Here is a 12,723-nt window from a genome sequence, read left to right as displayed (position 1 = left end):
ATTCAAGGCACACTTAACCAGCATGACTACCACAGCATTCTGCAGCGATACACCATCCCATCTGGTTTGCGCTTAGTGGGACTATCATTTGTTTTTCAACAGGACAATGACCCAACACTCCTCCAGGCTGTGTAAGAGCTATTTGATGGTTTGGGATTAGTTGCACCACAGAGAGAAGGAAAAGCATCCAACAAGTGCTCAGCATATGTCGGAACTACTTCAAGACTGTTGGGAAAGCATTCCAGGTGAAGCTGGTTGAGAGAATACCAAGCGTGTGCAAAGCTGTCATCAAGGCAAAGGGTGGCTACTTTGAAGAATCTTAAATCTAAAATATATTTTGATTTGTTTAACACTTTTTTGGTTACTACATGATTCCATATGTTATTTCATAGAAATTATTCTACAATGTAGAAAATAGTAAAAATAAAGAAAAACCTTGAATAAGTAGGTGTGTCCAAACTTTTGACTGGTACTCTATATGTAGTAGAAAGTGATGGGTTGAAAGAAGCCTACATAACCAAACCATAAAGTAAAATGTAACATCCATATATGGCAAGCTATGTAAACTTTAACATTGATTTATCCTGCAATAGATGTTGTTCAATTGGTAATATACATTGTTGTCTTCTCTTGAGGGGAATGTAATCTAAAAGTAACTGAATGTAATCATATTACATTACTGAGTTTGGATAATCCAAAAGTTACATTACTGATTACAATTTTGGACAGGTAACTGTGACGGATTACATTTAGAAAGTAACCTACCCAACCCTGTAGCAGATGTTATTGCGGGTGTAGCGAAATGCTTGTGTTCCAAGCTCCAACAGTGCAGAAATATGTAACTATTCTCAACAATACACACAAATATAAAAGCAAAATAAGTCGGAAGTTTACATGCACTTAGGTTGGAGTCATTAAAACTCGTTTGTCAACCACTCCACAAATTTCTTGTTAACAAACTATAGTTTTGGCAAGTCGGTGAGGACATCTACTTTGTGCATGACACAAGTAATTTTTCCAACAATTGTTTACAGACAGATTATTTCACTTATAATTCACTGTATCGCAATTCCAGTGGGTCAGAAGTTTACATACAGTAAGTTAACTGTGCCTTTAAACAGGTTGGAAAATTCCAGAAAATTATGTCATGGCTTTAGAAGCTTCTGATAGGCTTATTTCCATCATTTGAGTGAAGTGGAGGTGTACCTGTGGATGTATTTCAAGGCCTACCTTAAAACTCAGTGCCTCTATGCTTGACATCATGTGAAAATCAAAAGAAATCAGCCAAGAACTCAGAAAAACAATTGTAGACCTCCACAAGTCTGGTTCATCCTTGGGAGCAATTTCCAAACGCCTGAAGGTACCACATTCATCTGTACAAATAATAGTACACAAGTATAAACACCATGGGACCACACAGCCGTCATACCGCTCAGGAAGGAGACGCGTTCTGTCTCCTAGAGATGAATGTACTTTGGTGCGAAAAGTGCAAATCAATCCCAGAAGAACAGCAAAAGAGATGCTGGAGGAAACGGGTACAAAAGTATCTATATCCACAGATATATCGACATCACCTGAAAGGCCTCTCAGCAAGGAAGATTCCACTGCTCCAAAACAGCCATAAAAAAGCCAGACTATGGTTTGCAACTGCACATGAGGACAAAGATTGTAGTTTTTGGAGAAAAATCCTCTGGTCTGATGAAACAAAAATAGAACTGTTTGACAATAATGACCATTGTTATGTTTGGAGGAAAAAGGGTGAGGCTTGCAAGCTGAAGAACACCATCCCAACTGTGAAGCACGGGGGTGGTAGCTTCATGTTGTTGGGGTGCTTTGCTGCAGAAGGGACTGGTGCACTTCACAAAATAGATGGCATCATGAGGTAGGACAATTATGTAGATATATTGAAGCAACATCTCAAGACATAAGTCAAGAAGTTAAAGCTTGCTCGCAAATGGGTCTTCCAAATGGACAATGACCCCAAGCATACTTCCAAAGTTGTGGCAAAATGGCTTAAAGACAACAAAGTCAAGGTATTGGAGTGGCCATCACAAAGCCTTGACCTCAATCCTATAGAACATTTGTGTGCAGAACTGAAAAAGCGTGTGCGAGCAAGGAGGCCTACAAACCTGACTCAGTTACATCAGCTCTGTCAGGAGGAATGGGCCACAATTCACCCAACTTATTGTGGGAAGCTTGAGGAAGGCTACCCAAAACGTTTGACCCAAGTTAAACAATTTAAAGGCAATGCTACCAAATACTAATTGAGTGTATGTAAACTTCTGACCCACTGGGAATGTGATGAAAGACATAAAGGCTGAAATAAATCATTCTCTCTACTATTATTCTGACATTTCACATTCTTAAAATAAAGTGGTGATCCTAACTGACCTAAAACAGGGAATTTTTACTGAGATTAAATCTCAGGAATTGTGAAAAACTGAATTGAAATGTATTTGGCTAAGGTGTTCTGACTTCAACTGTAAATATTAGGACAAGCAATGTCGGAGTGTCATTGACATAAATACAGTAGAATAGAATACAGTATGTACCAATGAAATGAGTAAAGCAGTTTGTAAACATTGTTAAAGTGACTAGTGTTCCATTATTAAAGTGACCAGTGATTCCATGTCTATGTATATAGGGCAGCAGCCTCTAAGGTGCAGGATTGAGTAACCGGGTGGTAGACAGCTAGTGATGGCTATTTAACAGTCTGATGGCCTTGAAATAAAATCTGTTTTTCATTCTCTCGGTCCCAGCTTTAATGCACCTGTACTGACCTCGCCTTCTGGATGATAGCGGGGTGAACAGGCCGTGGCTCGGGTGGTTGATGTCCTTGATGATCTTTTTGGCCTTCCTGTGACATCGGAGGCCGTAGGTGTCCTGGAGGGCAGGCAGTGTACCCCCGGTGATGCCTTTAGCAGAACACACCACCCTCTGGAGAGCCCTGCGGTTGCAGGTGGTGCAGTTGCCGTACCAGGCCGACAGGATGTGCTCAATTGTGCATCTGTAAAAGTTTGTGAAGGTCATAGTAGCCAAGCCAAATTTCTTCAGCCTCCTGAGGTTGTTGCACCTTCTATACCACACTGTCTGTGTATGGGGACAATTTCAGATCGTCAGTGATGTGTACGCTGAGGAACTTGAAGCTTTTCACTTTCTCCACTGTGGTCCCGTCAATGTGGATGGGGGCGTGCTCCCTATGCTGTCTCCTGAAGTCCACGATCAGCTCCTTCGTTTTGTTGATGTTGAGGAAGAGGTTATTTTCCTGGCACCTCTCTGCCAGGGCCTTCTTTTCTTCATTGTTGGTAATCAGGCCTACTATGATTGTGTCATCTGCAAACTTGATGATTGAGTTGGATGCGTGTGTGGCCAGTCATGGGTGAACAGGGAGTACAAGAGGGGGCTGAGCACGCACCCTTGTGGGGCCCCTGTGTTGAGAATCAGTGAAGTGGAGGTGTTGTTTCCTACCTTCACCACCTGGGGGCGGCCCGTCAGGAAGTCCAGGATCCAGTTTCATTCAGTTACCTTTGCTTTCTTGGGTACAGGAACAATGGTGGACATATTGAACCAAGTGGGGACAGCAGACTGGGATAGAGAAAGATTGAAAAATGGAGTCATGATCTGATTTTCCAAAGGGAGGGCGGTGGAGAGCCTTGTAGGCATCCCGGAAGAGAGAATAGCACTGGTCGAGTTTCTTCCAGCGTTAGTACTACAGTCAATGTGTTGATAGAACTTCGGTAGCGTTTTCCTCAAATTTGTGCATATCCTTTAATTCTCAGCTACAATAAATGTGGCCTTAGGATATGTGGTTTGCATAATCTCCAGTGTAGTTCCTTGAGGGCCGTCATGGTATCGGCTTGAGGGGGAATATACACAGCTGTGACAAAACCAATGAGAATTCTCTTTGGAGGTAATACGGTCGGCATTTGATTGTAAGGTATTCTAGGTCGGGTGAACAAAAGGACTTGAGTTTCTGTACGTTATCAGAATCACACCATGAGTTGTTAATCATGAAACATACACCACCGCCCTTCTTCTTCCCCGGGAGTTCTTTATTCTTGTCTGCACGATGTACTGAGAACCCAGCTGGCTGTCTGGACAGGTGACAGTATATCTGGAGAGAGCCATGATTCTGTGAAACAGAGTATGTTAGTCCCTGATGTCTGTCTGGATGTAGACCCTCGCCCTGAGCTTGTCTACTTTATTGTCCAGGGACTGAACATTAGCGAGTAATATACTCGGAAGCGGTGGATGGTGTGCCCGCCTCCTGAGTCGGATTAGAAGTCCACTCCGAATACCTCTTCTCCGCCGGCGGCGTCTTGGAGCAGACTCTGGAATAAGTTAAATTGCTCTGGGGGGTGCGAACAAAGAATCCAATTCGGGAAAACTTATTCATGGTCGTAATGCTGGTGAGTTACCACCACTCTGATATCCAAATGTTATTTCCGGCTGTATGTAATAACACAAAAAAAAAACGTTCTGGGCTAATAATGTAAGAAATAACACACACAAAAAATGAAATACTGCAAAGTTGCTTAGGAGCTAGAAACAGAGCTGTTATGTCTGTCGGCACCATCTATTACCCACCAGCACTGACATTGAACAGCCCAGGCCTATATGAATTCTAGCTACTTCTGAAGCACATGTTGTGCCCTCGAAACTCATTTGTAACTCTGTAAATACATTTGTTTATTATAAAAAATTTAAAAATCTTCATAAAAATACTTATCATTGAAATTAAAAAGACATTTGTGGAAAATTAGGTTTCTACATTATGTAAAAGCACAAATTTGAGATGCATTACATTAAACATTGTACACTGCCTTTTTAAGAGTGTCAAGTTTGTGACTACAACATGCAAGTGATCAGTCATTCATTTATTCATTGCTATGACCATTGATCTCCTGAAGAAGCTATCCCTTTTCCATTCTTACTGTGTCCCCAAATGTTCGGATATACTACTGGTAAAGTTATCAGGTTGCTAGCTGGCTAGCTAATGAGGTAGTTAACTTGACTGAAGAAGATGTAAAAAAAAAGGTTTTTAAAAAAAGGTCAAGGGCCATAAAGTCCAAATTGTCTATATTGTAAAAATTCATGAAAATTCTTAATTTAAGGTTAGATTTAGGCTTAATGTTTGCAGTGTGGTTAAGGTTTAAAAAAATCTGATTTTAAGAAGATTAATTGTATAAATAAGTGGAGTTTATGACTTTGTGGCTGTGGGAATTAGTGACGACCTTTTAGAACGCAATCCGCAATAGGAAGATGGTGGAAAGGGAAGGGATGAGAGAAGAGAGTGAGGGAGAGCAAAAGAAAGAGACAAAGAAAGCAATTATAGAGCCCTGACATCCAAACTATTGCAATTCTTGCTATTTCTTTCTCATCCCTCCCTCTCTCCCTTGCACTCTTCTTCTCCCTCATGCCCTCTCCCCTTCTCCACGCTGTCTTCCCTCACTCATTCCCTCAGGCTTTATCTGTGTGTCTCTCTCTCTTTCATTCTCTCTCCTCTCTCACTCGCTCCGCTCTTTGTCTCTCTCCGTTGCCCATGTCTTGTATGCAGTGAGCATGGTAGACTAATGGAGTCTCCAGTTAATTCTGTTGTATCTGGCAGGCAGGCAAGTTCTTATTGCAGCAGCTAAGAATAGCTGAACAGTTTTATTCCACGCTCGATGAAGCGCCCCTGAGAGAACAAGGAAGGTACTGTCAGATCCCAGTGAAGATTCCTAAAAGGAGGATTTTTAGGTCTTCCTAGGGAGACCTTCTGTGTCACAGGGCTAGTCAACTGTACTGCACGTCTGGCGGGATGGATTTGGTGGAATCAGACAAACGTTCCCTCACAGAAAATATGTATTCGCAGCGGGCTGCGCTGTTTGCCACAAGTGCTTATTATCCATGTTATGGGAGAGGGGCTGTACAAATTTATGGATGTGGAAAAAATGTATCACAAAAGTGTTTCGAATAGAGTGAGAATCTTGTTTACTGGATGCCGGTATGACTAACATGCATTGCACAAATTGAGTTGTCTTCTGTCTCACGAGATCAAAGTAGTAGTCCCCTCAGCTATGTCCATGCTATCTCCGTCTGTGATTGTAGTCATGAATGTACTTTTCTGGATTTCTCCTTCAAACCAGGCATATGCTTTAAATTTGTTAGTCCCATACATTGTGACTTATTTGCACACACTGAATGCCCTGATTGCTATAGTTATGTCTGTGTCACGAGCGGAATGAACAGTTTAAGGAGTGAGTCAAACGCAGGAGACTGAGGTCCGTTGGAACAATTTTAATTTAATAAATCTACGGGTAACCTTCACCACGCTGGGAGCATAACAGTCCGAAAAATGGACAAAAAGAAGCTCCGTTCAAAAGGCAGACGGGGCGCAGCCCGGCAACCCTAATGCCTAGATAATAAAAGTAACACCACACGTAACAACGAACAATCCCGCACAAAATCCTAGCTAAACACAGACAGACTAAATAACCCCCCCACTAATGACAAAACACAAAACAGGTGCAAACAAAAACCAGACATAACTAATAGACACTGAAACACAGATCGGTGGCAGCTAGTAGGCCGGCGACGACGACCGCCGAGCGCCGCTCGACCGAGGAGAGGCGCCCCCTTCTGTGGATGTTGTGACAGTCTGATCTAGTCATTGTATATTTTTAGCGGGATGATTTTAACCAGAGGTGATATTGCTACAGATGAAGGATCCTAATTTGATCACTATTTTGTTGCTGAGAATTTTCCTGCACAGCAGGAAAATACAAACTTGTAGTGTATTTTCAATAACCAAAAATATAGTATTTTCACCTTTTTGAAACTGGTGTATAAAACCGGAAGTAAAAGATACAAAGAAGAAACTTAATATCGAGAAGCATAGAAATAGCGCACAAAGAACAGATCTTCCGCTTCTAAGACTAGCTTTCAACGAGAATGAAAGATCTATAACTCACATGTCTATGTGAATTTGGTCGGGTCATTACATATTGCAGCCTTAATTATAATCCACATCATAATTCACACTTCCTGTTGCTGCAGGATTATTTTTCTGCTGTAATTTAGCAGACTGGCTCAAATTAAGATCCTACATGTCACGGTTGTCTTCGTCCTCTGATGATATAACGAAATCGTCATCGGAAAATGTGGACCAATACGCAGCAGGTACGTGTATGCTCATCTTGAGAATTTATTTACTTCAAAAAATGAACGTACAAAAATCACAAAACAAAAGAACGAACGAACAACTACAAACAGTCTGGCTAGCATAGGCTCAACACAGAACAATCACCCACAAATCACAAACACAAACACACCCTAATATATGGGACTCTCAATCAAAGGCAGATAGACAACACCTGCCTTCAACTGAGAGTCCCAACCTCAATTAACCAAACATAGACATACACTCACTAGACTCCACATAGAACTACCTAGACATAAACCAAAACCCGGAAATACTAAACCAAACACCCTTTTAACAAACACACCACCCCGAACCACATAAAACAAATACCCTCTGCCACGCCCTGACCAAACTACAAAACAATTAACTTTATATACTGGCCAGGACGTGACACTACATCTGTACAGTATCTGGTGCTGTATGAAAGATAATCCAGGGTCTCAACCCACATTCAGACACATCTGCGTTAAGTCTGTTCATCATTATGCACCAATGTACACTCAGTAAGACATTTGTCAGAAGGAAACTGCTTTACAATACAGTGTTTCACTCCACTCCCATCGGATAGATGAGAGTAGCTTCAGAAACACCACAGAATGTGAATTTTACATGAGTTTTCAATAGTTGCAGTCCATAACTTACTCATCACAGTTTGTCTCATGTAATGTATTGGTTCTGTCTTATGTGGCCTCCTGTAAACTAGATTTCAGATGAATAGGCCACAGAATGCCTGCATTGCTAATGCCATTGTAACTTTACTCAGTTGATCCAGGCCACTTTCTCCTATCACTGCTTTAAATTCTGCTTTAAATTCTCAGCAACAAAATAGTGATCAAATTAAGATCCTTCATCTGTAGCAATTTGAGGGCTGCTGGAGAAAGAACGCATGCTGGTGCTCCAGTTGCCACGGTGATTGAGGCACTTATAATGACACAACGGGGAAAGGAAATGATGCTTCCTGCACCAGCAGGCGAGCACTCTACAGAATTCCACAGCATTCTACAGACAACAAGAGCTCTGATGACAAGGATCCTACACACATCTGGAATGGGCTTGAGGTCACCTCTGGTTAAAATCATCCTGCAGATGACATACAATGACTAGATCAGACATAACTATAGAAATCAGGGCATTCAGTGTGTGCAACTGAACCCAAAAACGATATTTTGGTTTTGGTTTCATTAGTCCGTTGTTGATATAGTCCCAAAATGTTTTCTATGTCATCAAGTTTTCAAGATATATAACTTTCTAAGTACAGAAATACAGCCGGTAGGATGCTGTCTTTCCGTATTTTGAAAGTTATACATTTTGAAAACTTGATTGCTGACATTCAACACATTTTTGGGACTATGTTATCAATGGACTAATGAAACAAATACCAAAATATTGTTTTGGGGTGTTATTTTCCTTTATTATGTGATTGGAAATATAGCTCTGTAATACAGTGATGGGTTTTTCTGGGCTTGACATTTTCCTGCAGTCGGAGATGCTCATCTCTGATTAAGATCTCTGTGATTCTATATTAAATGGTTTATAAGGCCGTTCCACATTATACTATATGATAGCTACCCTCTCTGCAGTGTAACATTTTCCTCAACAGATCTGTGAGTATATTAGCTAGCTAAGCGATATAGCGTGTCACAGTATCCAAGACAGATTTCTGCTCAAATAGAAAGCAAACATTTCCTTCATTTATTGCCTACCTCATGCCTTTTGCACACACTGTATATAGACTTTCTTTTTTTCTACTGTGTCATTGACTTGTTTATTGTGTTATTGGCTTGTTTATTGTTTACTCCATGTGTAACTCTGTTGTTGTCTGTGTCACACTGCTTTGCTTTATCTTGGCCAGGTCGCAGTTGTAAATGAGAACTTGTTCTCAACTAGCCTACCTGGTTAAATAAAGATGAAATAAAAGATTAACAAATTACATAAAAAATCTGTTCTAGAAACAAATAGGGGGATAGTTTGACAGTTTGAAGGGAACTCCATTGTTAACTGTAATAAAGAGGTAATAAAGCAGCAATAAAAGTATAATTCATGACCACCTTAGTTACTGCAGTTTTTATTAACTTCTCAACTAATAGCTAACTACTGGAACTACACACTACTTTTTTAGAAAAAATTAAATACAGATGAAGTAAGCAAGAGTTTCCTTTATTTTTCGGCATTAGACCTGCCTAATTCTAACTTTTTGTGTTTTATAGGCTAAATTACACATTCTGTTAACATCTGACTCCAGAGTGAACTGTTCTTGCAATTTGTAGTCTATGACATTTTAGATAATATGATCATTTTTCACTAAGTAGTTTGGATGTAGTTAACAACTTTTTCAAAGTAAGTTTAGTTAAGTAAAGTGTATTTTTATTAAGGGTAGCTGTAGTGTAGCTTAACTTATTTCAGTGTGAAGTCATTGGTAGCTTGGTAAACTACATTTTCAGAGTAGCTTCCCCAACACTGATATTCATTCAGCTTAGTGATCAATTGTCATCAGAACAGTATCAAGGCAAGTCTTGAGTCGGATTAAAAGAAACATGCATTATTTCTGTACAATTGCAAATAAGAAATATGAGGTGGAAAAAAACCTGCCCACCTGGGTGTGTGCAGTGCAGAGTAGGGTGCCTCTGTTCCACTGTTCCAGTGCAGTTTAGGCTTAACACTAATCCACTTGTGGTTCTTGTGTTTTGGTTCTTGTTGCAGACAGTTTGGTTTGACCTGCATCAGAGGCTAACAGACACTGATGGCACAGCCAGCGCAGTAAGTAGCATATTTATGCCTGAGAGCCTAGTAGGGGGGCACAGTTTGGCTGTGGCACTGCGGGGGGTTTGCTGCTCCACCCCTAGCTACCCCTCACTACCCCTCACGACCCCCAAGCTGGGAGCTCCATTCTGAAGCTCCCAGCTTGCACAGAGAATCATTGGCATCTCATATCCACCTCCTTTCAAGCAGAAAGCAGCCAAGAAGATGACTTATCTCCCTGCATGAAAAGCATGAGTGCATGTTATTTATCTTTTCTTATCAAAGTGGTCAGACTCAGTGCTTGAGTTCAAATTAAGTATTTTAAGTGCCTCCCATGGGTGGTTATTTGACCCTGAAACCTCTGGGCAAGCATACATTCTGTTCATATTGTTGTTATGGCCTCATGCTTCCATATTAACAATTGTTAAACAGTTTGAACAGTTTCCTACAGTATAGCTAAGTTATTTATCTTTCAATCCGAAACATGCTTAACAAAAAAACAAAATACTCATATGTCGCTATACAGTTTGTGTAGTCTGCAACAAGCATACTCTCCAAATGCCAAAATGGTATTATGCTCTTATGACCCTTTCATTATTATTTTTTACTGAAGAGACAAAAGTTTCTCCATCTGGTTCTTGAAATATATATCCCTCCGTCAGCATGCCTGTATGAGATGTGGATGCAGTGGCCTGTAGAACTGTCACTATGAGTAAGACGGAGAGATGGCAGTTCACACAGGGACAATCAGAGGTCTGATGGATCTGAGGAATAATATAGGGACTGGTGTCTTTATCTGAGCATCAGTGCAGTTCCCCTGCTCACTCCTAGGGTCCTACTGCAGCAGTCCACTGGCAGCACCTGCTCTGAATCTGAACCAAGCCGCCCGGAACCTGCCTCTGATTGACTTCTGCCTTATTGATGCTTGAGGGATCCAAGCAAATTGAATCATTCCTTTTCTCCCATGAATCATTGTCAGCGTCTAGAGCTATCATTTGCTCTCACAAATAGGATTAGAGCAGGCTTCACCTGTCAGCTGGGCCAGTCTGATTGGTGTGGAGCTGCATGTGCGCTTGTGTGCCCAACGCTCAATGGGGGCACATTAGTAGGCCCGACGGGTATTCTTAAAGTGGGAGAGAAGATTGAACCTTTTGACCCACCATACTCTCAGCAGGGTTTTCTTAGTGCTGTGAGCACTACTGCAAGTGATTCACTCAGCATACAATCAAGAATAGAAAGATTGAATCTAAAGTCATGTTTTCTACAACAGCACGCACAGTAGAGGTGCCAGAGTTCACCATCCACATTTGAAATGCCTTGAAATAGCTTACTGAGTATCCTTGCTTGCAATTGCTCTTAGAAAGCATTTTGTATGGCATTTTGATATTAATGCGGTACCATTGCTGTATGTGTATTATGCAGTGTTCCTTAATGTAAATGCCTGACTCGTTCCAGTAATTTCCCCGTCCTCTCCAGCACCCAGGTCACACATACACTACTGTTCAAAAGTTTGGGGTCACTTAGACATTTCCTTGTTTTTGAAAGAAAAGCACATTTTTGGTCCATTAAAATAACATCAAATTGGTCAGAAATACAGTGTAGACATTGTTAATGTTGTAAATGACTGTTGTAGCTGGAAACGGCTGACTTTTAATGGAATATCTACATAGGCGTACAGAGGCCCATTATCAGCAGCCATCACTCCTATGTTCAAATGGCATGTTGTGTTAGCTAATCCAGGTTTATCATTTTAAAAGGCTAATTGATCATTAGAAAACCCTTTTGCAATTATGTTAGCACAGCTGAAAACTGTTGTTATGATTAAAGAAGCAATAAAACTGGCCTTCTTTAGACTAGTTGAGTATCTGGAGCATCAGAATTTGTGGGCTCGATTACAGGCTCAAAATGGCCAGAAACAAAGAACTTTCTTCTGAAACTCGTCAGTCTATTCTTGTTCTGAGAAATTAATGCTATTCCATGTGAGAAATTGCCAAGAAACTGAAGATCTGGCACAGCGCTGTGTACTACCCCCTTCACAGAACAGCACAAACTGTCTCTAACCAGAATAGAAAGAGGAGTGGGAGGCCCCGGTGCACAACTGAACAAGAGGACAAGTACATTAGAGGGTCTAGTGGCAGCTGGCAGCTTCATTAAATAGTACCCGCAAAACACCAGTCTCAACATCAACAGTGAAAAGGCAACTCCGGGATGCTGGCCTTCTGATCAATTTGATGTCATTTTAGTGGACAAAAACAAATGCTTTTCTTTAAAGAACAAGGACATTTATAAGTGACCCCAAACTTTTGAACGGTAGTGTAGATGTGAGTAGGGTCTGATTATTAGCTCTTTGATATCCCTTAGTCTCTATTTAATGACATGATTCCAATGTATTGTGCCACAGCTAATGATGCTCAGGCTTCTGTTTTCTTGCTGTATTGTGATTTTCAATAGTCAAGCATTTCCATTTTACATATTGATTGCCTGCTTAGAAATTGCAATGTTTTGTACATGTTTGCCTAGAGGGGGTGGCAATGTTGGAAAATATTTGTTATTTACTTTTATTTACATAAAATGGGGGTGTGATGCATGCCCTCAAGAAGCACTCGGTATGCAGCAACCCCATTATTGACACTGATTTATCTGGTTTGACTGTGAGGAAAACAAAAGGCCAGTCTGCCTTACCTGAAAGACCACACTGTATTTCTCCTTCCATTATCCAGTTCAGAATGATATACTGTACCTGGGACAGAGCAGTGCTGCAGACCTGTTATCTGACCTAACTTCAGCCAGTACAGCGGATA

The 12,723-nt window shown here is 40.9% G+C and overlaps 1 protein-coding gene across 2 annotated transcripts in view; it reads left to right on the top strand.

Moving 5' to 3' along the window:
* Positions 1-12,723, top strand: part of LOC106560819 (N-terminal EF-hand calcium-binding protein 2) — a 151,472-nt gene that overhangs the window by 118,577 nt on the left and 20,172 nt on the right. Inside the window, exon 9 of one of the 2 annotated variants that reach the window (XM_014124147.3) lies at positions 9,884-9,940. The exons of the other annotated variant lie outside the window; for it this stretch is intronic. Coding sequence (XP_013979622.1) covers positions 9,884-9,940 — 57 coding nt within the window. The remainder of the gene's footprint in view (positions 1-9,883; positions 9,941-12,723) is intronic. 2 annotated transcript variants of the gene reach the window in all.

Source organism: Salmo salar, chromosome 10 (assembly GCF_965601325.2).
Source record: "Salmo salar chromosome 10, fSalSal1, whole genome shotgun sequence".
NCBI lineage: Eukaryota > Metazoa > Chordata > Actinopteri > Salmoniformes > Salmonidae > Salmo > Salmo salar.
The sequence above is the reverse complement of the archived record's forward strand: the minus strand, read 5'-3'. Positions and strand labels throughout refer to the sequence as shown.